Here is a 23232-nt window from a genome sequence, read left to right as displayed (position 1 = left end):
ATATGGGCTTTCATCATTTTGTGTCATGGGCCCTCATAAATTTGGGTTAATGGGTTGAATCTTACAACAAAAGTTTACAGTAATTACAAACCACCATAAACAATTTTCAACCAAAATTCTTAAGACAATTCAAACAAATTAACAAGAGATAATAGGATTATGGAGAGAATTCACCAAAATGCAGCAGTTGTCCATGTAAATTAATAGCCTTTTGGTTGTCAAAACACAATCTCCACCATCCGGATAAAAGAACAATATGTCACCACTATGCCCACCAAAATTTAGCTCAATTGGATCACAAATGGCCTTCCAATTGCTGAAAATGATGAAACTGGTCTGTGTTGAGAATCTCCCAAAAATAGCTACTGTTCAAGTGACCAAAAATTGAAGAAACAAAACTCCAAACTAGGGCTGTGCAGTTTTCAGTGTGAACCGAAAAATTAAACCGAACCTAGTCATTTCGATTCAATCGGTTTGGTTTTTTAGTTTTATCGGTTCGGTTCAATTTGAAAATTTAAACATATTCAGTTTTTTGTTCGATTCGGTTTTTTATCTGTTAAAACCGATAAAACCAAATAGTAAAATGACCCAAATAATTTTTCAGCCCAAGATGCATAACCCAGCCCAAAAAAATAAAAATTCTAATATTTTTCGGTTTAATGCAACCGAACTGAACAGAACTGATATTTTTCGGTTTGGTTCGGTTCGGTTCTCCTTAGGTGATCGGTTCGGTTCAGTTAATATTTTTAAGCGATTTGGTTTTTCTATTTTTGGTATTCAGTTCGGTTCGGAACCGAACCGACCGAATGCTCTCCCTTACTCCAAACAAGATCTCCATTGCTCACAATAAAAACCAGATGTTAGGAACTTGTGGACTGAATTTGAGCTCAATCCAACGGTAAACAAGCTCCTAAAGCTAAAAAATGTGTACTGTCTAACTTAGAAAATTTTGCAGCTCTCTGTTTTCTCTCCTTCTTTCTAATGTTCTTGGGCAGTTAAAAATGAGAATAGGGCTGTGTGTATTAATGTAACAGAAGACAAGTGTGTGTATATATATATATATATATATATATATATATATGTAGCCTTAATGGGCCAAAATAAATTTGGACTTCAACAAAAATGGGTTTTCCACATTGGATGGACCCAAGCCCAACAAAAATCACATCAACTTCCAACACTCCTTCTTGATGGGATTTTTGCTAGAGGTGAAGATCTTCATCTTGGATTACAAGTTCTTCAAACAACTTCAAAGATTGATTTTTTTTTCTTTTCTGTTGGCCATCTTGCAAATAATAAGCTCCTTCTTGAAAGCAACCAAGGATTCATAAAAATAAAGAAGGTTCATGCCTTTTAACGATAATTTTTTTTTTTACTTGCTAAGGTCCCTTTCAACAAGTTCTTGCAGTTTTTTAACATGTTTAGGTCTCTTCAAATAGAGGTTCTTGCAGTTTTGAGACTTGTAGGTCTGAATCTCTAGTTTAAATATTCATTGGTCTAAGATTTTATTTCTGACTTGCAGGTTTGAAACATCAGTATATCTACAATGATTTTGAAACAGGCTCTCAAAGATCATCTGGCTTTAATACCATATTGAAAAAACAAAGGAGATAGAGAGGAGAACCCAACATAAGACTCAAGAGGACAAAAGAGAAACATAAATTCTGCCAATGTGTGCAGCAAAAAAATAAGGAAGAGAAACATAAACTCATAGATTAAAACAAGATGTATAAAACCAGCTACATTTAAAACAAGAAGTGATTTTATTTCTTTTTTCTTCTTCATTTTCGTAGCTTTCAACTCTCCTCTCAGCAGCTCACTTTTTCTCTATTTTACACTCATATTCAGTTGCAAGCTCTTCTCTTTTATAGAGAAACATTGCTTGTTTTAGTCAACATATGCTCATACTTAGGTATAACTATGTTTCTTTTCTTCCACACAAAGATTTTCATCTAATCTTTATCCAAAAATCACATCAAATTCCAACAATCTTATTCACATTGTTGTTATGTGGAAGATACGAAAGTCTGGCAGTTTCATCATTTCCAGCTTCAAAACCCATCTCCTTTGCCTATTGGATCACCATTAAATATTCTGGAACACTGCAAAATGCTCCTTCTAATACAGCTAGAACTCCAATTTCCTCTGTTCCATTCGTCTGCATTTTTTGGTAAAAAACCTGGCACACAGCTGCAAATTGGAGAATTCTTTGGATTACAGATTCCGAATTCCCACACTTGCCATAAACATCACACTATATTCCAGTCCCAAGCATACTTCCCCTCAGCCCAGTATTGCTGTGTCAGTTTTCCATCAAAACTCAAAACAATGTTGTGAAAGAGATACCCATTAATATAATTTAAACCCGTTGAATAACTTCCATCTTCATTTCCTATAACATTAAATCAATGAGAACTCGTATCAGGAGTTCCAAATCCAATAATGTTCTGACCTTTCCATGGAGTACTTCTCCAATGGTTTACTATCATTCCAAATGAAAAATTCTGGAATTCTATTGGCATCACAATCAACAGAAGAACTTCCTATTGATGGATCAGAAGGGTTTTCCGATGAAGTTAGCTGTGGCCCCTTACCTCTTTTTCCATTAACATCAAGTCCCATAGCCTGCACCATTGTATCAGAAGGTTGCCAGAAACTCTCCCACATGCTGCCTGCTGCATCACCTTGCAAGATAAAGTTTCCAGTATCAGTAAGATATGCCCTTGAAGAATTAACTGCAAGATTTGATATGTGAGTCGACCAAAGAACCTCCTGTTTTCCATTCAAAACTAAAAGATTTCCATCATCGGATATTTTCACTACCCCAGAAGAATCTTTGAGTGGCTTGGCTTGTGTCTATTAGCTATCCATAGTCATTAGAGAAATACGATTGTTCCATATTCCAGCATAGCGATTGGTAGAGTTAGCTGGGCTAAAAAACCCATTTTGAAGATGAGGCTAGGGGACACTATAACTTCAGGATATTTGAGGAGTAGAGATGACCTGATGGTGTCTATGGTAGCTACAGAATCCAAACAAGAATGAATAAAAAAAAAAAACTTAAAGATATAAAAATTAATTACTGTTTATTGACTGGAAAAGAAAATATTAATTGAAGATATAAAAATTTAGAGATCATGCAGGTAGAAAAAAAAAATTTAAGGAAACTCTTGAAATAAAAAAAAATTGTCATAATAGTGCTGTTCGTGAAACTTGTAACAGTCTTTTATTAATGATTTCAATAATGCAATTAAAATAAAACACATTGATTGGCTAAGTAGCAGTATTAGCCATCTATTTAAACTTAGGTAAATGTGTTGACCTAAATCCGAAGCCATCTCAATTTGTGTAATTAACCAACGGTATCTGTTTGTTTCACTATAGCTGTGGCAATAAATTAATAACGTCTCCCATGATCACAAACTAGAGCTAAGGCATAATAAAAAATAATAATTCTGAATTTAGTAATAATTAATCTGGTTTTGTCGTGGCGTAATCTAAACTTACTCGGATTATTATCATCAAATTGATAAGTTGCAGAATGGGACAATCACATCACATAAAAGCCCAAAAGCTGAAAAGGGGTGGAGGGTGGGGAGTTGGCCAGACAAGTCTACGCCTAATACTTCGGCCTAAAGTTTGATGTTGTCTTCTTTTGGCATGACGGCTAAACACAGATACCACACCCGCTAAACAAGCAATTCACCATTTCTCGCGCTAGCCAGATTGTTATATTATTGTTCGATAGGTAAAATTTTTTCAATAATTATGACTCCAAGAATCGAATTATTTATTTCTTTCATAACGCTTGGAATCTCTATCCATTTTCATTGATATACGCCATATATATATCAACATGAACGATATAGGAGAATTAAACTCATTGATATACGCCATTTTCATTGATATACGCCACATACAGAGTTACTCAAACTATAGGGGAATTAAACTCATGAGTCATACTATGAAGTTGTGGGAGAGAGTTGTGGAGCATCGACTACGTAATGATACTTCTATCTCTCTCAATCAATTTGGTTTCATGCCTGGTCGTTCAACTATGGAAGCGATCTTTCTCATTAGAAGCTTGATGGAGAAATATAGAGATGGGAAGAAAGATCTACACATGGTTTTTATTGATTTGGAGAAGGCTTATGATAGTGTTCCAAGAGAGGTCTTATGGAATGCATTAGAACAAAAGAGAGTATCTATTAGGTATATACAAGTATTGAAAGATATGTATGAAGGAGCAACTACTATTGTGCGCACAGTGGGAGGGGACACAAGAGATTTTCCGATCTCAATTGGATTACACCAAGGATCAGCCATAAGCCCTTACCTTTTTACATTAGTTTTAGATGAACTGACGAAACATATACAAGAGAGTATTCCTTGGTGCATGATGTTTGCGGATGATATTGTTCTGATAGATGAGACACGAGAAGGAGTCAATAGGAAGCTAGAACTTTGGAGAAGTACTCTAGAGTCAAAGGGTTTTAAGTTAAGTAGAACGAAGACAGAATACATGCATTGCAAGTTCAGTGAAGGCCAAACCGTGATAGGGAAGGAGTTAGTTTGAATGGAGTGGCACTGTCCCAAAGTAATCACTTTAAATATCTAGGCTCAGTCCTTCAAGTAGATGGGGGATGTGAGGAGGATGTTAGTCATAGGATTAAAGCCGGATGGTTGAAGTGGAGACGTGCCACGGGAGTTTTATGTGATCGTAAGATTCCCAATAAATTAAAAGGAAAATTTTACCGTATAGCCATACGACCGGCTATGCTATATGGTAGTGAGTGTTGGGCAATTGAAAGAGTCGTATGCATCTAAGATAAGAGTTGCGAGATGAGAATGTTAAGGTGGATGAGTGGCCATACTAGACTAGATAAAGTCCGTAATGAAAGTATTAGAGAAAAGGTAGGAGTGGTGCCAATTGAAGATAAGTTGAGAGAAGGGAGATTGAGGTGGTTTGGTCATGTGAAGCGTAGACATACGGAGGCTCCAGTTAGACAAGTAGAGCACATTAGGCTAGAGGATAGAAAGAAAAAAAGGGGTAGACCTAAATTGACTTGGAGGAGAGTAGTACAGCATGACTTAGAAGCATTACACATTTCTGAGGATTTAACCCAAAATCGTTCAGAGTGGAAAAAGCGAATCCATATAGCCGACCCCAAATTTTTGGGATAAAGGCTTAGTTGAGTTGAGTTGAGTTGTATACAAGAATTGAGAATGGTATAGTATTTTAACAGAAGATACAAGAATTGAGAATGGTATTTATTTCTATAAGAAAATTTTGACAATGAAGGAAATTTCCTTTATTTATTTGGTAAATAAGAAAAAGTGGGGAGCCGGAAAATGGAGATAGGATACTGCCAACACAAAATTTCCACCACAAATTAGAAGAAAATAAAGAAAATTATAATTAATGTGAGAAATTATATGTGCATTTGCTCTATTAATTTTATTTTATTTTATTTTAATTAATATTTAATTTCAAGACTTTATAATTTTAAAAGCATGTATTTTAACATATAGAGAGGAGGAAGAGTCGAACTTGAGTTTTCTAAGTTATATATATATATATATATATATATATATATATATATATATATATTAAGGATATTGAAGGAGTGAATGCTGGAATTTGAGCCTGCCTTTAATTATTAGATCAAATTAAATTAGGCACATACAATTATTATTTGGCCATTGCAAGTTCTTTTTTAATTTTAGATTTAGTAATATTGTCCATGAAATATTCATTTGTTACACAAGTGGAGTAATATTGGTTGGAGGCAATCCCAAACGGCAGGTTCTTGCAAATTTGTAATCTTGTATCCTTTTGTAAAGGAGCTATTAAACCCATCTTCATCGAAGCAACGGGCTTTTTGGACTCGTCGTCACCCTAACCCTGACACTTGCTCGAACCCATCTTCACAGAAACAATGGCCATTTTGGAATCCTGTCATGATAGAGCTCCTATAGACAAGTGACTTTGTCTCTCAATTTTTGGAACATTCAGAAATATCATAGGAATTTGGAATCATATTACAAATGTTCAAGCCTAAAGAGTACGAAACTTAGCCATATCTCTGCTTTCATGCAATATTTGGGTCATTTTCAAGGAAAGTCCAGAGAAACTTGGAAAGTAATTAGGTGGAAATTCATTCAAATTTTAAATGGAAAATTTCTAAATTTTCAAAACCTGGCGACGGGTACGTTGCTTATTCTTACAAGTTATGACAGGGATAACAATTAATAAAATGCCAATAAGATAAAATTCCCTTTATGGGATCCTCTCTTTCTTAATGAAAGTTGAAAGCAATTTCCTACTCTCATAATATAAAGTCACATATATGGGACACATTGGCCTGCATCAATATAATAGCTTGGAAGAGATGCTTATAGATTGCTTGAAATTGCATTGTCTAACGTTTCATACTTGCCCACAACTTTCCCATGTGTAACCAAAACTCTTTAGGGTCGGCCAATGTGCACACAGTACCTTTAGGGTCAAAGACACTGTTCATTATTATTTTTTTATTATAAAAAATAATTAATGCAATTAATAAGAATTTTTTTTATTTAGATTCGATTATATTAAAAATATTATAAATTTATTTAATAATTTAAAATAAATAAATAAATCTATATATATATATATTAATGATTATATTGATTGAGTGTGGCAGTTTTGCAATTTGATATCCTAATCAAATTCAACTCTCATAAGAAAGTGGATGCCTACCTTATAACCAAACAGGTTCCTTCCCATGCAACTTCGAGGAAGGACCGAAAGGAGAATTCTCTTACACAACAGAAACGGACGCGAATCATGCGCAGCAAAAAGCCGGCAATAACCAACCTTCCTTCTCTTACCTGTATATTGGTTGTCATTAAGACAGTCGCTATTCTCTTTCAAACCTATATATATGCACCTTTCCCTGCTCAACATTTTCAAATTGCAAGCTTTGAATCCTTGTTATTATTACCACCATTTATTTGTTTCAAATGGCATCGCGAAATGGGGTTGTCTTTGAAGATTTCTTTCCAGCCATGTTGGAGAAGTTGGGTGCCGATGGATTTATGAAAGAGCTGTGTAATGGGTTTCGTTTGTTGATGGATGGGGAGGAAGGTGTGATCACTTTCGAGAGCTTGAAGAGGAATGCCAACCAGCTTGGGTTGCAAGATATGAGCGATGATGAAGTAATGTGTATGTTGAGAGAAGGTGATTTGGACGGAGATGGAGTTTTGAATGAGATGGAGTTTTGTACTCTTATGTTCAGGTTGAGTCCTGGTTTGATGAGGAGTTCAAGAAAATGGCTTGTAGAAGCTCTTGTTAGTGAAATGTAGGCTTTTACATTATTAATGTTTCTTGTTTTTGGGGCAATCTTTTCTTTCTTTTTCCCCACTCAATCTATTTATAATTTCCAGTTTATTAGAAATGATCAGATGTTAATTCCATGTTTATTTCTTTCTTCCCATCCATGTCCTTATGGGCCTGGCCTGTCTATAGAGGCCCAGGGTAAGCGAGCTCGGCTTAGAAGTCCAAAGAATCTATTCATGAAATACATTAGGAGGAGATAATTAAAAGAAAAAAGCTAAAAAATAATTTGGGTTTGGCTGCTGTTATCTCTAAGTTTAGACTAACCTTTAATGGGAAGGTGCCCTCCTTAGCCTAACCCTTAGCAGAAAACAAGCCCCTTACCAGAAAACAAGCCTGTCTTGCAGGACAGGATTGAGTTGGTGCATTCAAAAGCAGCAAAGATAATACAAGATAAGAAGGCACTTGATATTAGGTCCAGTGTTGGACCTAAAATGAAGTGTATCACTTCGATCTCTAAATTAGCAATTTTTATTTTCTGAGACCTTTGTGGGCACATGTGTCCAATTGCTAACCTAATTCCCATCCCATCTTGTTCCCTATCCACAAAAAATAAATAATTAAATAAAAAAAGTTATTGCTTTCTTTAAATGAACCTCTGTTTTTCTCACTTTCTAACATCAATTGATCTTTTCCATAAGTATTTCAATGCCTTCCTCCTCAATTTAGATTAAATTTCAAAGACTACCATGATAGCTCTTGATTACAGGTTATCGTAATTTAGGAATTAGGTGCAAAAGATTTTCATCCATTCAATCTTAGTTTAACTTAGTTTAGTGATTAAAGAGGTATTATTTACCTGTCCCATGATTTTTTTTTTCCAAGCACATGACTGACTAAAAACAGAGACATAAAAGCAGAACACTCTAAAACACTCAACCTTGTATCAGTTTTTCTCCTAATTGGAAACCGTGGAAAAAAAAATGAAAAAGTGTGAGATCTGTGACTCTTTAGCAAAAATGTACTGTGAATCAGATCAAGCGAACCTTTGCTGGGATTGTGATGCCAAGGTTCATTGTGCAAATTTTCTTGTTGCTAAACATTCAAGAACCCTTCTTTGCCACCTCTGTCAATCCTTCACTCCCTGGACCGCCTCGGGACCCAAGCTCAGCCTTACTGTTTCTGTTTGCGAGAACTGTGTGAACAATTCGACTTGCAGGGAGGAAAGTGGCAATGGAGGTGAACAAAGTAGTGATGGTGATGACGACGACGACGATGATGTTAACAGAGAAGATGACAGTGAAGATGATGAAAATGGTGATGGTGGCGATGAAGACGAAGAAGAAGAAGAAAATCAAGTGGTTCCATGGTCTTCTACAGCGCCTTCACCGCCGGCTTCGAGTTCTTCTTCTAATAGTAATCAAGAATGCTCCAGTATGATGTGTAATAGCAACGAAGGTTGTTCTCAATCAAGAATTACTGCATTTTCTTTGAAGCGGATGAGAGAAACCACTGCCGAACAAGCTTCACAGGTAAGTAAAGTCTACATATATGAGCTTTTTGGGTCCTGTGAAATCTTGAGATTTAAAAGTTTTTATCTTTTCATCTTAATCCAAGAAATTTTATGTTTTGAAGCAGGATCATCGTCTGGGATGCCTGTTATCCCAAGATAATCTAAATGCGTGTATGTCAAATGAATTAGCCTTTCAGGTTTCTTCAACCCTGGAGCCATTGAAGGACCAGACAACAAACAAGAGAGAATATCTCACAAGGGATTGCAGAAACCTAAAGTTCCCGAAGACACCATGAAGTTTGAAATCTGCAAACTGAAACAAGCATCTGAAAATGCTAATGATATTTTTACTAAACACTTATAGGCATGTAATTTTCTCTAATTGATCAGAGCCATTGTAACTCTAATCTGAGATTGATCTGCACTAGCCAGCCTCCCTATAACCATTAACTCGCTTGGAAAACACTTGTTAATCACAGGTATTGATTTGCCTTTTTGTTGCAATGCATAGTTCTTTTGCATATCATTAGGTGCATAAAATTTCAATTATGAGTTGATTTTTCTTTAAATGTGTATGGAAATTCCAGGTGTTGGTTGGAGAAAATCGAATCTTAATTAAACAGATAAACCTTTCTAGACCACCATCTCGGGTTCTGAAAATACTTCCATATAACAATGCAGAATTTATGGTTACAATATGATTATCATAAGTTAGATCTTATGTGAAAACGAATCAATGATTCTTAAATTAAATATTTACATTATATTTATATATTTATTTTATATAATTTAATTAATTTTATATAAATTTTATTATAAATAATTAATCTAAAAATTATTAATCTCATCCTGGTATAATATCAAATTTATATTAAATGTAACATAAACTTGTAATGAGTATCTTGGAATTGCAATCTTCAACTAAGCTTAAGCATACTGATATTGCTGACCATAACATCAAATTTAGGAGGCTTTATATAGGCAGGTTGAATCTGGGCTGAAGAGGCCATAAGAAAACTAATTAAAAATAGAAAAATACACGATTACAATTACAATTTCACAGTAATTAATTAACCTACCAACACCTCCACGTGCCTACCATGAGCCATGAACTAGTATTTTAATTGTAGATTTGCAAGTTGATTATACATAATTGTTTTTGATGTTGCTGTAAGTTTTTTCTTTATTAGTCTTGATATCAAGTTAACTTGCTATATATATATATATAAAGTCGGTGGCTTAATAATTAATCACTTTGATATTTAAATTAGAAATGAATTTTTTGAGAGTATGAAAAATGAGTTTTTAACATTACATATTTCTAAGAATTTAACCTAAAATCATTTAAAGTAAAGAAAGATAATTTATATAGCTGATTCTAAATTTTTAGGATAAAAATTTAGTTGAGTTGAGTTGAGTTGTACCATAAAGTAAAATTTTTAACAGAATTTCAGTAATGTAGAAAAACATATCTGCTTTCAACTTCTTTCTTAATATTTATAGATTGAAAATTAAAAAGCAATTGAAATTTATAGCAAGAATCTCAGTGTATTCAGCTCTTATTTTGAGATTCTCGCTTGTAATCCTGCTTTCAGGGTCAATGTTCTATCTTAGTGCTTGATTGAATGTTGCTCTCGTTAGTTGGGTGAACGTTCAGCCCCACTTTTGCTCTAATGTCTTTATACATGTTTTATGCTTGGTCTAGGTATGGCTAAGCTATTTGAAGCCCGTCCTGATTATGGCTGGGCCTAGCTGAGCTTTGTAATGCTCCTCCTAGTCATGTCGAGCTTTTTATCATTAATTATATGTTAAAGACTTCTTGATCAGATTGTCCTTTTGATTTATTTTTTTAACTTTTTGATTGTCATACTATTTTTTACTGACTTTTTAAACTCAATTTTGAGTAGATTATATCAGTTTCCTATACAAACCAAATAATTATAGCCATCATTATTTAAAGAAACAGAAAGATGGAATCAAGAAAAAGGGGAAGTAATTGCCTGTTTGTGGAGGAAAATTGTAGCTTGTGCGAGATATTTTTTATTAATATTGTAGTAGATTCTGATTTTTGATATCTTTTGTGTCAAACAGCAGCCAAGCAGAAGAAGGGAATTATTCTTCACCATGTAACTGGCCTTGGAAGCTTGAAATGACGGCCGCTTCTTAGGAATTCTTTGAACAGGAAAGGAAATAGAGATATGAAATCCTTTCTTTTTTCTAGAATTGAATTGGATTGGCATAGGGCTATTGTGGTATATATCACCAAAGTTATGCAAGCTTATTCCATTTCGCTGTCTCAATCTTTTTATCTGATACTTAAAATAGGTTCTTTTAACATCCTTTGGCTCTAACATAACATGTTTTACCAATAAATTAGTTTTATTCACTTCTTTGATATTATTTATTAAAATAAATACAAATTGCAATTTATCATGACATTAGATTAATCAGTTTTTCTAAATGGTGCAAATATACATTGTTACACTCATTTCATATAGACATTTTAGGGTAGTTTTGCATTCATTTTGCACTTATATTTTAGTATATTTTATGTTTTTAGCTTTATTTTAGCCTATTTGTTGAATTTAAATACTTTATATTTGATTTTTGTAATTTTGTTGTTTTTGATAGGATTTTGTGGCAAATCAAGGATCAATGAGTGCATTAGGAAGTGATTTGAAGAAATTTGGAATCCTTTAACCATAGAGGAAAGTTGAAGAAATCAAGCCTTGAAAGAGCAAACCAAATAAATTTGCTTGAGACCTTGCTTAAGGTCATGCTCGTGGTAAAGCGGCAATGCTTAAGGTGCAAAGACAAGTCAAGCATGAGCAGAAAAGTCCATTTTACTATAAGTCCGCCGAGATTTGTGAAGGTCCGCTTAACCTTAAGCGCATAAAGGCCCAGAGGATAAATTTGCTAAGAAGCCGCTTAGGCTTAAGCCGAACACTAAGCGTAATGCCCGTAACGTGAAAGTGTCACGACTTGGATAATTTTACACCTCATTTCCTATCCACTCCTTGTCTTTTATTTACTTTTAGGGTAACTTTTAGGGACGATATAAATTCATCATTTCCTTATTTTTGCCACAAGAGGGAGGGGGAGAAAAACAAAAAAAGGAAAGAAAATTTAATAGAAAGGGGAGAGGAGGCGCCATTTTCTCTTGGAGGAGGAGCTGCTGCACGAGTCTTGAGCTCAGAAACCAGAGACCTTGGTTCTTCCACCTGGGTTTTCCTATTTCAGTCCTTTTATCATGTTTTTCTTTATTCTTCCATCTATATTTCTTGTAAATACCATCATGAGTGAGTAATTTCTTTAGATTTCAGAGTTGGGAAATATGTTTTAGATTAATTTGTGGATTTGGATTGGGTATTTCCTTATTTTATATGAATATGAGTTTTGATTCCTTCCTTGTGTGCTTGATTTACTTGCCTAATGTTGGTACCCATTGGGTATTGTGTTAATCTTTGATTGAAGGACCGAAAGGTGAAGGTCATTGATAGTTAATCAAGGATTGGAACTTAAAATCACCTAGATTTAGAAATAAACTAGGACTTTAAGAGGAATTAATTATTGGTTACAAAACTTAATGGGTTTTAAAGTAATCAAATACATACGAAAGTAGGTTTGGTTATTTTAGAATACACTTTGATTTGCTTGAAAAAGATATCAAAGGAATTTAGAATCAATTTCCTTCAAACTCTATTTTTCCCTAAAAATTGGAATGCCCAAGACAAATCCCAATTAATTTATGCATAAACCCCCAACTCTGGAATCACTTTTACCATAATTAGACTTTCGTTTAAATTACCCATTGTTAATTTTAGTTTAATTGCGAGCTAGAATTAGAATTTATTTGTTTGCTCTTTACCCATTTCAATTAGATTAATCAATTTACCTTGCTCATTTACATTTACCATTTATTCATTAATCATTAGCCCAAATAATCGCTTCATTCATAGTTTAGTAATCAAACAGCAAATCCTCGTGGGAACGATACTTGATTCATCACTTTATTACTTGAGACGACCCGTATACTTGCGGATAAGTCGCCAACAAGTTTTTGGCGCCGTTGCCGGGGATTTGATTTTTGCTTGATATTAAACGATTGTTTGTTTGGTTAATTTGGGCATTTTATTTTATTTTCTTTTTACCATTTTACTTTGAGAATTTGTTTATTTTTGTTTTTCAGGTGTTTTATTTTATGAGAAGGACAAAAAGTGAAGAAATCAATTTATTCTTTGACCCAGAAATAGAGAAGACAGCAAAGGCTTTAAGAGCAGAATCTAAAAGGAGAAAAGCTGAAATTAAAGCTCAACAACAACAAGAAAGAGCACAAGAGCAAGAGCAAGTACAAGAAGAAATGGCTGACAACAATAACAACAACAATAACAACCGCTCTGTGAAGGATCATGCCTATCCTAACATTGGAGATTTCATGCCAAGTATCACAAGACCAAGGGTAGAAGCTAATAATTTTGAATTGAAGCCTGCACTTTGTCAAATGGTACAACAAGCACAATTTGGAGGAAATCCAAGTGAAAGTCCACATGTGCATCTGGCACACTTTCTTGAGATCAGTGATATGTTGAAGATAAATGGAGTTTCTGATGATGCAATTCGACTCAGATTATTTCCTTTTTCTCTGAAGGACCGAGCTAGAGAGTGGTTACATTCTTTGCCACCGGGTTTTATCACAACATGGGATGAACTTTCTCAAGCATTTTTGGCTCAATATTTTCCACCAAGCAAGACAGCTAAGCTGAGAAATGAGCTGACTTCTTTTAAACCTAGAGATGATGAGAGCTTGTATGAAGCATGGGAGAGGTACAAGGATTTGCAAAGGAGATGTCCACATCATGGGATTCCTAAGTGGATGCTTGTTCAACACTTTTATAATGGAGTTTCACCAGCTATTATGAGTACAATTGATGCATCTTCTGGAGGTGACCTTATGGAGAAATCTGAAGATGAAGCTTTTTCTGCTCTTGATAAAATTGCTTATAACAACTACCAATGGAGTTGTGAGAGGAATGAGATCAAGAAACCAGCTGGTATGTTCGAGCTTGATGCCATGAATATGATTAATGCTAAGTTTGATGCTTTGACAAAGAAGATGGACAAGTTAAGTATGAAAGTAGATTCTTCAAAGGAGGTTCCGGTAATACACTAGAAATTGAGTCGCAAATGTCAATTGTGCAGCAGATTTTTCTGCACTTTATACAGATTTTTATAGTGAGCAAGTGGATTATTTGGTGAACTTCAATCAAAGATCATTTGGTACACCTTTTTATGCAACTTATGATAATGCATGTAGATACCACCCAAATTTCTCTTGGGGAGGTAGACAAGGGCAAAATCAGAATTTTCAGCAACCTTCTGGATATCAACAACATCAGAATTTTCAGCAGAATAGAGGGCCTCCTCCTGGAATTTCTAAACCTCAAAATGCACCTGCTCCACCTCTACCACAACAAGCACAACTAGACAAGACAACTAGATTGGAATCTATGATTGAAACTCTACTTGTGAGCCATCAAAGTCAACAAGAAATGATTTCTCAATTAGCATCTAAAGTGGATCAAATGGCAACACACAACAAGATGTTAGAGAATCAAATAGCTCAACAAGCTAGCTCTTCAAGTAACAAAGCATTTGGGAAGCTTCCTAGCCAACCAGAAAATTCAAGGGAGCATTGCAAGGCTATTACATTGAGAAGTGGAAAAATATTGGAGAATGGGGATAAAAATATTGAAGAGAAAGTTGAAGAAAAGAAAAGCAGAGAAGGAGATGAACAAACTGAAGTTGAAGTTAGAATTGAAGCTGAGAAAGAAAATTCAATGGAAGAAAAAGGAAGTAAGGAGAGGGAGAGCAAAGAAGAGGAGCCCAAATATGTTGCACCTAAAGCCTACATGCCACCTTTACCATTCCCACAAAGGTTTCAGAAAGCAAAATTGGATAAACAATTTGGGAAGTTTTTGGAGGTATTGAAGTCTTTGCATGTGACTATTCCTTTCACTGACGCCTTAGCACAAATGCCTTCATATGCCAAATTTTTGAAGGAGATTTTATCTAACAAGAAGAAATTTGAGGAATTTGAGACTGTAGCTCTCACGGAAGAAAGCAGTGCCATTTTGCAAAATAAGCTTCCACCCAAACGAAAGATCCCGGAGTTTCTCCATACCATGTCACATTGGGGATATCAAGATAGATAAGGCTTTATGCGATCTTGGAGCCAGTGTTAGTCTGATGCCATTGTCTATCTATGAGAAAATGAAGATTGGAGAAATGAAGCCTACTACCATATCACTGCAGTTAGCAGATAGATCTATTAAATTTCCAATTGGGATAGTTGAGAATGTTCCTCTGAAAGTTGGGAAATTTTTCATACCAGTGGATTTTGTGGTATTGGAGATGGAGGAGGATGTACACATTCCTATTATTCTTGGTAGACCTTTCCTTGCTACTGCTGGAGTTGTGATTGATGTAAAAAATGGGAGGCTTACATTAGAAGTTGGGGAAGAGAAAGTTGAATTTAATTTGTTTCAAGCAATGAAAAAGAAAGATGATTCAAACTCATGCTTGAGAGTTGATGTGATAGATGAAGAGGTTAGAGAAGTGCTTAAAAAGCAACATCCTAAAGATCCCTTAGAAGCTTGTTTGGTTCATAACATCAAAAAAGGGGATGAGATTGAGGAAGCTGCAGAATATGCTACAATTTTGGAAGGAAATCCACCATTGCCTATGGCTGATATTGAAAAGATTGGGAACTTGAAGCGAGAAACGACTTCATCATCAAAGTTTGAAAAAGGTGAAGCACCTAAGGTAGAGTTGAAACCTCTTCCAACAAATCTCAGGTATGCTTTTCTAGGGCAATATTCTACATATCCTGTGATTGTTAGTGCTAAATTGACTGATTGTGAGGTTGAAAAATTATTGAGAGTTCTTAGGAAGCATAGAAGGATAATTGGTTATACCATTGATGATATTAAAGGAATACATCCTTCTGTGTGCATGCATAGAATTTTGTTGGAAAATGACCATAAAGCCTCTCGAGAATCACAAAGGAGATTGAATCCAAACATGAAAGAGGTTGTGAAAAAGGAGATCTTGAAATTGCTTGATGCAGGTATTATTTACCCTGCTTTCGACAAAGAATTGGGTAAGTCCATTCATGTTGTACCTAAGAAAGGGGGCATCACAAAGAGTTAAAAATGAAAATGATGAACTAATACCTACAAGAATCAGAATCGATGGAGAATGTGTATAGATTATAGGAAATTGAATAAGGCAACTAGAAAGGACCATTTTCCATTACCATTTATAGATCAAATGCTTGAGAGACTAGCTCATCATTCTTATTTTTGCTATTTGGATGGCTATTCAGGGTTCTTTCAGATCCCTATTCACCCAGATGATCAGGATAAAACTACCTTCACATGTCCTTATGGTACCTTTGCATATCGAAGGATGCCATTTGGACTATGTAATGCCCCTGCTACATTTCAACGATGTATGATGTCCATATTTTCTGACATGATTGAGGATATTATGGAAGTGTTCATGGATGATTTTTCTGTGTATGGTAAATCTTTTGATGAATGCTTATCTAACTTGTCTAAGGTTTTGCAGAGATGTGAAGAGTTCAATTTAGTTTTGAATTGGGAAAAGTGCCACTTTATGGTACAAGAAGGAATTGTTTTGGGACATCTTGTGTCAAACAGGGGTATTGAGGTGGATAAATCAAAGGTAGAAGTTATTGAGAAAATGCCACCCCCAACATCTGTGAAGGGAGTGAGGAGTTTCTTGGGGCATGCTGGATTTTATAGGAGATTCATCAAGGATTTCTCTAAGATTTCTAAACCTCTTACCAATTTATTGAGTAAAGATGTGGAATTTAATTTTGATACTAATTGTATGAATGCTTTTTGCAGGATAAAGGAAGCTTTGATATCTGCTCCTATTATGCAGCCACCCGATTGGTCATTACCTTTTGAGTTAATGTGCGATGCTAGTGATTATGCCATTGGGGCTGTTTTGGGACAAAGGAAAGATAAGAAGGTGTATGCAATATACTATGCAAGTAGGACCTTAGATGATGCTCAAATAAATTACTCTACTACAGAGAAAGAGTTTTTGGCAATAGTATTTGATGAGACAAATTCAGGTCCTATCTTGTGGGGTCAAAGGTAATAGTGTACACACATCATGCAGCTATCAAGTATCTCCTTCAGAAAAAATATGCTAAACCTAGATTGATAAGGTGGGTGTTACTCCTTCAAGAGTTTGACTTGGAAATTAAAGATAAGAAAGGAGTAGAAAATGTGGTAGCGGATCATCTGTCTAGATTGAGGCAAGAACAAGGAGACAATCTGGGAAAAGAGCCCCCAATAGATGACTATTTTCCTGATGAGCAATTGTTAGTAGTCATGAATACAAAAACCCCTTGGTATGCAGATTTTGTGAACTATCTAGTGTGTGGAATCCTTCCACCTGATTTAACATGGCAAAGAAAAGAAGAAATTTCTCTTTGATGTGAAGGATTATGATTGGGAAGAACCATTTTTGTTCAAGAAATGTAGAGATGGGCTGATTAGAAGATGTTTAGCTGATGAGGAGATAGGGAATGTTATCAAAGATTGCCATTCTTCACTTTATGGGGGTCATATGAGTGTGACAAAAACTGCAGAAAAAGTTCTTCAAGCAGGTTCTTTGGCCACACATGTTTAAAGATGTGAGGAAGTTTGTAAATGCATGTGATAGGTGTCAAAGGATGGGTAATATCTCAAAGAGAGATGAAATGCCCCTCCAAAATATATTGGAAGTGGAATTATTTGATGTATGGGGCATTGATTTCATGGGACCCTTTCCATCATCCTTGGGACACAAATACATTTTAGTTGGAGTAGATTATGTGAGCAAATGGGTTGAAGCTATACCATCTCCAACTAATGATGTAAGAGTTGCGATTAAATTCCTTAAAAAGTTCATTTTTACAAGATTTGGAACTCCACGTGCCATTATAAGTGATGGAGGTTCTCATTTTTGCAACCATCAATTTGAAAGATTATTGCAAAAATATGGTGTGAAGCATAAGGTTGCAACACCCTACCATCCACAAACTAGTGATCAAGTGGAGATTTCCAATAGAGAGCTGAAAAGAATTCTTGAGAAAACAGTGAATTGTTCGAGGAAAGATTGGTCACTAAAGTTAGATGATGCTCTTTGGGCCTATAGAACAGCCTTTAAAACCCCTATCTTAAATACCCCATTTAGATTGGTTTATGGGAAGGCTTGTCATTTACCTTTGGAGTTGGAGCATAGAGCATATTGGGCCATAAGGACACTGAACTTTGACTTAAAAACTGCAGGAGAAAAAAGAATGCTGCAACTAAATGAACTTGAGGAGCTTAGATTGGATGCTTATGAAAATGCCAAGCTTTACAAGGAAAGAACTAAGAGATGGCATGATAAGCATATTAGGAGGAAAGAATTTCAAGAAGGTGATGTTGTTCTTCTATACAACTCTAGGTTGAGGTTATTTCCAGGAAAATTGAAGTCAAGATGGTCAGGGCCCTACACTGTTATAAAAGTATACCCCTATGGAGCTGTTGAGATAAGCAATGAGACCTCAGGGACTTTCAAAGTTAATGGGCAGAGATTAAAACATTATATTGTTGGAGAACCCACGCAAAAATTTGTAGAGGTTTCATGGCTTGGTTCTCCAGTCAGGGATACTTAGGAGAATTGGAGTGGAAGGTCAAGCTTAAGACCTTAAACAAGCGCTTCTTGGGAGGCAACCCAAGCGTATCCTTTTATAGTTCATTAATTTTCCATTTCATTTTCATTTCAGTTTTCACCCTCATTAAACTCAAAAGTGACATTTGCTTATCTTTTGTAGGTCATTCATGAAGATTGGGCAAGTTTACACTTGTTGCAAAAGCAAAGAATTAAAGGGAAGCATGTATAAGCAACATTCTGCACTTTATGCAGTACCTGTGAACAGTAACACCTTTAAACTTGTGCTAAATTGCTGATATTGCAATCTACTTGATAGCATATGTTTGATTTTGTGTCTTGTGTAAATTCTGTGAAATACAACTTGGATGAGGATCAATTTTGATATTTAGGACTGATGTGAGCTTTATTGAAGTGCAAAAATAATGTTTGTTAAGTTTCACCTTTTAGTGTATATATAATTTTGTAGTCTGATAGGAATTTGCATGCTTTTGTTGGAATTACTGCTAATTTCTGCAATCTGCAGATTTTTGCTACTGTTCATGCTACTGTTCATGCTGCTAAAAAGGTCAATTTCTACATTTTTTCTGCAATTCTTGGTTGATTGAAACTTGTCTGAAATGCTGCTGAAAATATGCTTTTGGTGTAAGTTTAGAAAGGAGACCATTTCATTTAAATGTGCAAAAATGATAGTCACAATTGGTGCCTAAAATGAACAATGATTGCAAAAGCTAAATGAACATGTGCTATGCTTAGTAAGTTATGAGAGAGATGAACTGAAATCCCTAAATTTTATGGTGTTTGTGTGTATTTGGTAACTGCTGAGGGTTACAATGGCATTCCATAACTTTTGGACTGATTTTGGTAAGCAAAACCACAATTTTGCCCAAAACTCCGAAACTTGTCGATGACATTGCTTGTCAAGCAAAGTCTTAAGCAACTTCACGAACCTTATGCCTAACCCTAAGCATGGCCCAAAATACCACATGTCTACCCCACATTTTAAAAGGCCCAGCATTTCCGCCAATTTTCCAAAAACCTCGCCAACACTCCCGATAAACCTCGTCGACTTCCTTCCTCACGCCATTTTTTCCGGCAAAATTTTTACAGGAAGCCGAAAGGTTTCATCCTTTTCATTAAAATGGTAAGAACCAAAATGTGGTCCTCTCACAAACCCAAACTCAGAGTACTTCGACATTCTGTCAAATCTAAAATGGGTACTCCATCTTCATTACCCATAAACCCTAACCCCAGCCCCAGTCCGCCATTACCTCAGTCCCCACCACCACAAACGCCGCCATTACCACAATCACCACCACCTCAGTCACCGCCCCCGCCTCCAAGCCAAATACCACCTCTCATTCCGCCGACTCCCCTCTCGCCGCAATCCGAGCCACAAAATGAAACACAAATTCCTGACACCCATTCCCCAGAACCTGCGCCTACCCAAACAAAAACAAAAGGGAAAACAAAAAGGGCCGCAGGTAGACTTAAAGAAACCCCTGTCGGAAAAAGGAAACGAGTACCCTCTATCCCTTTCGACTTAAACTCACCACCTCAGTCCTCTGAACCAGTTAGCAAAAGGACTAGGTCTTCCTCGCAAACCCCAGCACCAGCGGTCCAAACACCAGTAACCCAGTCTCCCTTACATTCTCCAGCACCTGCGTCATCTGCAGATACTATAGAGGAGGTAATTTCTCCATTACCTTGGGCTTTTAGGGATATGGATATGAAAAAGGCATATGAGAAATTACTTTCTAAAAATATTTTGGCAAACAAGTATATGGATGAGCAGATTTTGAAAGAATTAGGCATTTATGATTCTGTATTTGCCTATTTGGATGTTATTAGCTGGGTTGATTTTGCTAAAATTAGGGAACCAGTGTACAAGGATCTAACCCTCGAATTTTTGAGTTCCCTAAAGTTGAGTTTCAAACCAACAGTGCCTGAACATAAAGATATGATATATTTTCGATGTGCTGGAATTGATAGGGAGTTAGACATAGGTGCTTTGAATGCTATTTTTGGTTTTCAGGATTCGGGGTATAAAAACATTGAGTGGCAAGAAACCGCTTATGACCCTGTTCAATTCTGGAAAGATATTGCACCATTTGGAGGTTATTATAGACAGAGGACTGCAAAAGCCTCTAGGATAGTTGACCATGTATTGAAATACCTCCATAGGTTCATTACTTACACTGTTTTAGGAAGGGGACACAAGAATGTGATTGTGGGTGCCGGGATTTGTTTCTATTGTGGTGCATGAAGGAGAGAAAACAAGTAAGTACAGCCCATTTCATAGCTACTCATTGGCACCAAATTGTCACCAAGCATACTAAAGGTAGTATTGTTTTTGGGGGGTATATAACTGCCATAGCAAAATCATTTAGCTTTGATGCTAGTCTATATAAATTGCTGCCAGTTTCTGGGGAATCATACATAGACAAAGACCATGTTGCTTTGCATATGGATGTTTGTGAGAAAATAGGCCACACATATGCTCTGTACAAAGACTCGACACCCCATCATCAAAACCCCACCACTTTTGCAACTGCAGAACCACAACCAACCTCTACCCCACACTTCTCAGCAGACATGTTATCCATCTTAAAATCCTTGGAATCCAGGATAACAAATTTCACTGTCCAACCATCTGCTCCCTCACCTGATACCACAGAAATTCTTGCTTCCTTGAAAAACTTAGAAATCAAAATTGAAGCCATGGGTCAAGAGCAGGTTAACCAAAAGAAGAAGCTAGAAAAGAAACTTAAAAAGAGATTTTTATCTCTTAAAAAGAAACAGAAGCAACATCAACTTCAAATGCTGGAGCTTTACAACAAACTGGCCCAATCCTACAACAATTTATATCATTGGGGCCAAGCCATGTTTCAAGAAATGAAAGACTTAACAGAAAACTTGGAAACTGCTTCTGAAGCTTCGGATCATATTGAACTTATCAGAACCTCAGCAGCACTCGATGCAAAGAACAAAGGCTTGATAGCAGAACTTGATCAGTAGCAGCAGTTTTAATTTCTGTTTTAGGTTTATTTTGTAATCTGTTTATTTTAATTTTCAAACTTTGGTCATGGTTGTAATATTTCGGTACTTAGTTTTTATTATTATCTCTGCACTTCTTTCCCTTAGTTTACTTTATTTCATTTTATCTTCTGATATGGACATAAATACTCTGTGAATGTTTCTTAGTTTAATTTTTGATTTAACTGTTACATTTTATTTCTTTACACTATTTCATTTTCTTGACCATTATTTTAGCACTTTATCTTTTCTTCAATCCTAATTTTGTTGACATTGATGAGTTGCACAAACTTTCTTTGAGCCACAATTGTTTCACATCAGTTGGAGGTAACAGCTTCCCTTTTACCATTTATGCTTATGGTATGTTGCCAATGCTTATGCTTTCGCTTTACCCTACGCAACAGGTTAAGCAACATCTTAAGCAGCGTAAACTCATACATTTTGGGATACTTTTTCACATTTTTCTCTCTAAAGCTTCATTGTTAATATCATTTTGAGCTAATTTTGGAATTCTTGAGCTTATATTGATTTAATCCCCAATTGTATAAATTTCAATAATTTAGCAATTCTCACAATTTTACCCATCTTTGCATTCATTTTAAACATAATGTTTCATTTGAGTTTGGGGGTGAAGGCAAAATTTTTGCAAATTTTTTAAAATTTTCTTTTATTCATTTATTGCATTTCATTCATCCATATATAGATAATCCATACACTTATACATATACCACACACATGTCTATACCCATATACATACATTTGCATATAGTTTTCATATAGATTACATTTAGTTTTAATTTGATTTATGCATTCATTTTAGGATCATGCATATCATAAAAATAATTTTTTACCTTGTCCTTAGAGGATTGAGAATTGCTTTGAAGAGCAATTGAGCTTACTTTTAGAAGGGTTTGGTGGATTGAAAGTTCTGGATAGGTGCAAAATTATTAGATTCTTGCTTTAGTTTATATCTTCTTAGCCAAGGGCCACCCAATCAATTGCGTTGACTTTGAGTGCCTAGAGAAAACTCTAGGGTGAGAAGTAGCTAATTGATGTCTCACCAATCCTAGAACAATCTTTCTAAACCTTTCAAGGCGAAATCATAGCATGCACTTGAAAAAGAAATGATCTAGGCATTCTTTAAATTTTAAACCCACATTTTAGCCTTAGCCAACCTCACTTCAAAATTTCCTTTGAAACCAATTTGAGCCTACATTTATCCCTCTTATTCCTTTGGAACCCACATTACTACCTAGCCATAAACCCAAACACCTACCTACCCTCTATGAGAATAATTCTTTGAGTGATAGATACACATAAAAAAAAATAAAAATAATAATAATAATAATAACAATTAGTTGGGAGAAGTGGCTAAAGTAAAAAAAAAAAGCTAGCAAATTCAATTATGGTATGTAAAGTAATTCACCACTCAAATACACAAAGAAATGAGTTTGGGGGTGAATTGAAAGGGACAATTATAATTCAAAGTCAATGTTTTTATGTAGTCCCTCTAAAAGCTTCAAAATTATATGCTAGCATTGGTGAATAGTTGTAAAGTTCCTTCTCCCATTTGATTCAAAAAAAAAAAAAAAAAAAAAAAAAAGATAGAAAAAAATTTTGTGTGTCTTGA

At 35.4% G+C, this 23232-nt stretch overlaps 4 protein-coding genes and 1 non-coding gene across 6 annotated transcripts; 3 read left to right on the top strand and 2 right to left on the bottom strand.

Moving 5' to 3' along the window:
* Positions 1 to 1975: 1975 nt before the first annotated feature.
* Positions 1976 to 3709, bottom strand: LOC131175912 (S-locus-specific glycoprotein BS29-2-like). The gene is made up of 6 exons (XM_058140608.1): positions 3682 to 3709; positions 2889 to 3022; positions 2453 to 2772; positions 2278 to 2297; positions 2180 to 2190; positions 1976 to 2071 (listed from the first exon to the last, which is right to left on the bottom strand). Exons 1-6 carry the CDS (start codon positions 3707 to 3709, stop codon positions 1976 to 1978), a joined length of 609 nt encoding a protein of 202 aa, XP_057996591.1.
* Positions 3710 to 6899: 3190 nt separating this feature from the next.
* On the top strand, positions 6900 to 7464 carry LOC110654931 (calcium-binding protein KRP1-like). Its single transcript, XM_021811073.2, has one exon. The coding sequence runs from the start codon at positions 7006 to 7008 to the stop codon at positions 7345 to 7347; it is 342 nt and encodes a 113-aa protein (XP_021666765.2). The 5' UTR covers positions 6900 to 7005; the 3' UTR covers positions 7348 to 7464.
* A 135-nt stretch (positions 7465 to 7599) lies between these two features.
* On the top strand, positions 7600 to 9352 carry LOC110654884 (zinc finger protein CONSTANS-LIKE 4). 2 transcript variants are annotated; one of them, XM_021811012.2, is made up of 2 exons: positions 7600 to 8850; positions 8957 to 9352. In XM_021811012.2, exons 1-2 carry the CDS (start codon positions 8302 to 8304, stop codon positions 9125 to 9127), a joined length of 720 nt encoding a protein of 239 aa, XP_021666704.2. In that variant the 5' UTR covers positions 7600 to 8301; the 3' UTR covers positions 9128 to 9352. The 2 variants fall into 2 exon arrangements, with proteins under 2 accessions (XP_021666704.2, XP_057997100.1); XM_058141117.1 differs by having other exon boundaries at positions 8954 to 9352.
* Positions 9353 to 13587: 4235 nt separating this feature from the next.
* On the bottom strand, positions 13588 to 13694 carry LOC131176134 (small nucleolar RNA R71). The gene has a single exon (XR_009146260.1). It is a non-coding gene; the product is annotated as a small nucleolar RNA R71 (small nucleolar RNA).
* A 6085-nt stretch (positions 13695 to 19779) lies between these two features.
* LOC131175911 (anther-specific proline-rich protein APG-like) lies at positions 19780 to 21577 on the top strand. The gene is made up of 4 exons (XM_058140607.1): positions 19780 to 20256; positions 20602 to 20683; positions 20989 to 21302; positions 21527 to 21577. Exons 1-4 carry the CDS (start codon positions 19780 to 19782, stop codon positions 21575 to 21577), a joined length of 924 nt encoding a protein of 307 aa, XP_057996590.1.
* Positions 21578 to 23232: the final 1655 nt, after the last annotated feature.

This window comes from Hevea brasiliensis, chromosome 18 (genome assembly GCF_030052815.1).
Source record: "Hevea brasiliensis isolate MT/VB/25A 57/8 chromosome 18, ASM3005281v1, whole genome shotgun sequence".
NCBI classification, from domain to species: Eukaryota; Viridiplantae; Streptophyta; class Magnoliopsida; order Malpighiales; family Euphorbiaceae; genus Hevea; species Hevea brasiliensis.
This window is presented reverse-complemented; position numbering and strand designations above follow the sequence as displayed.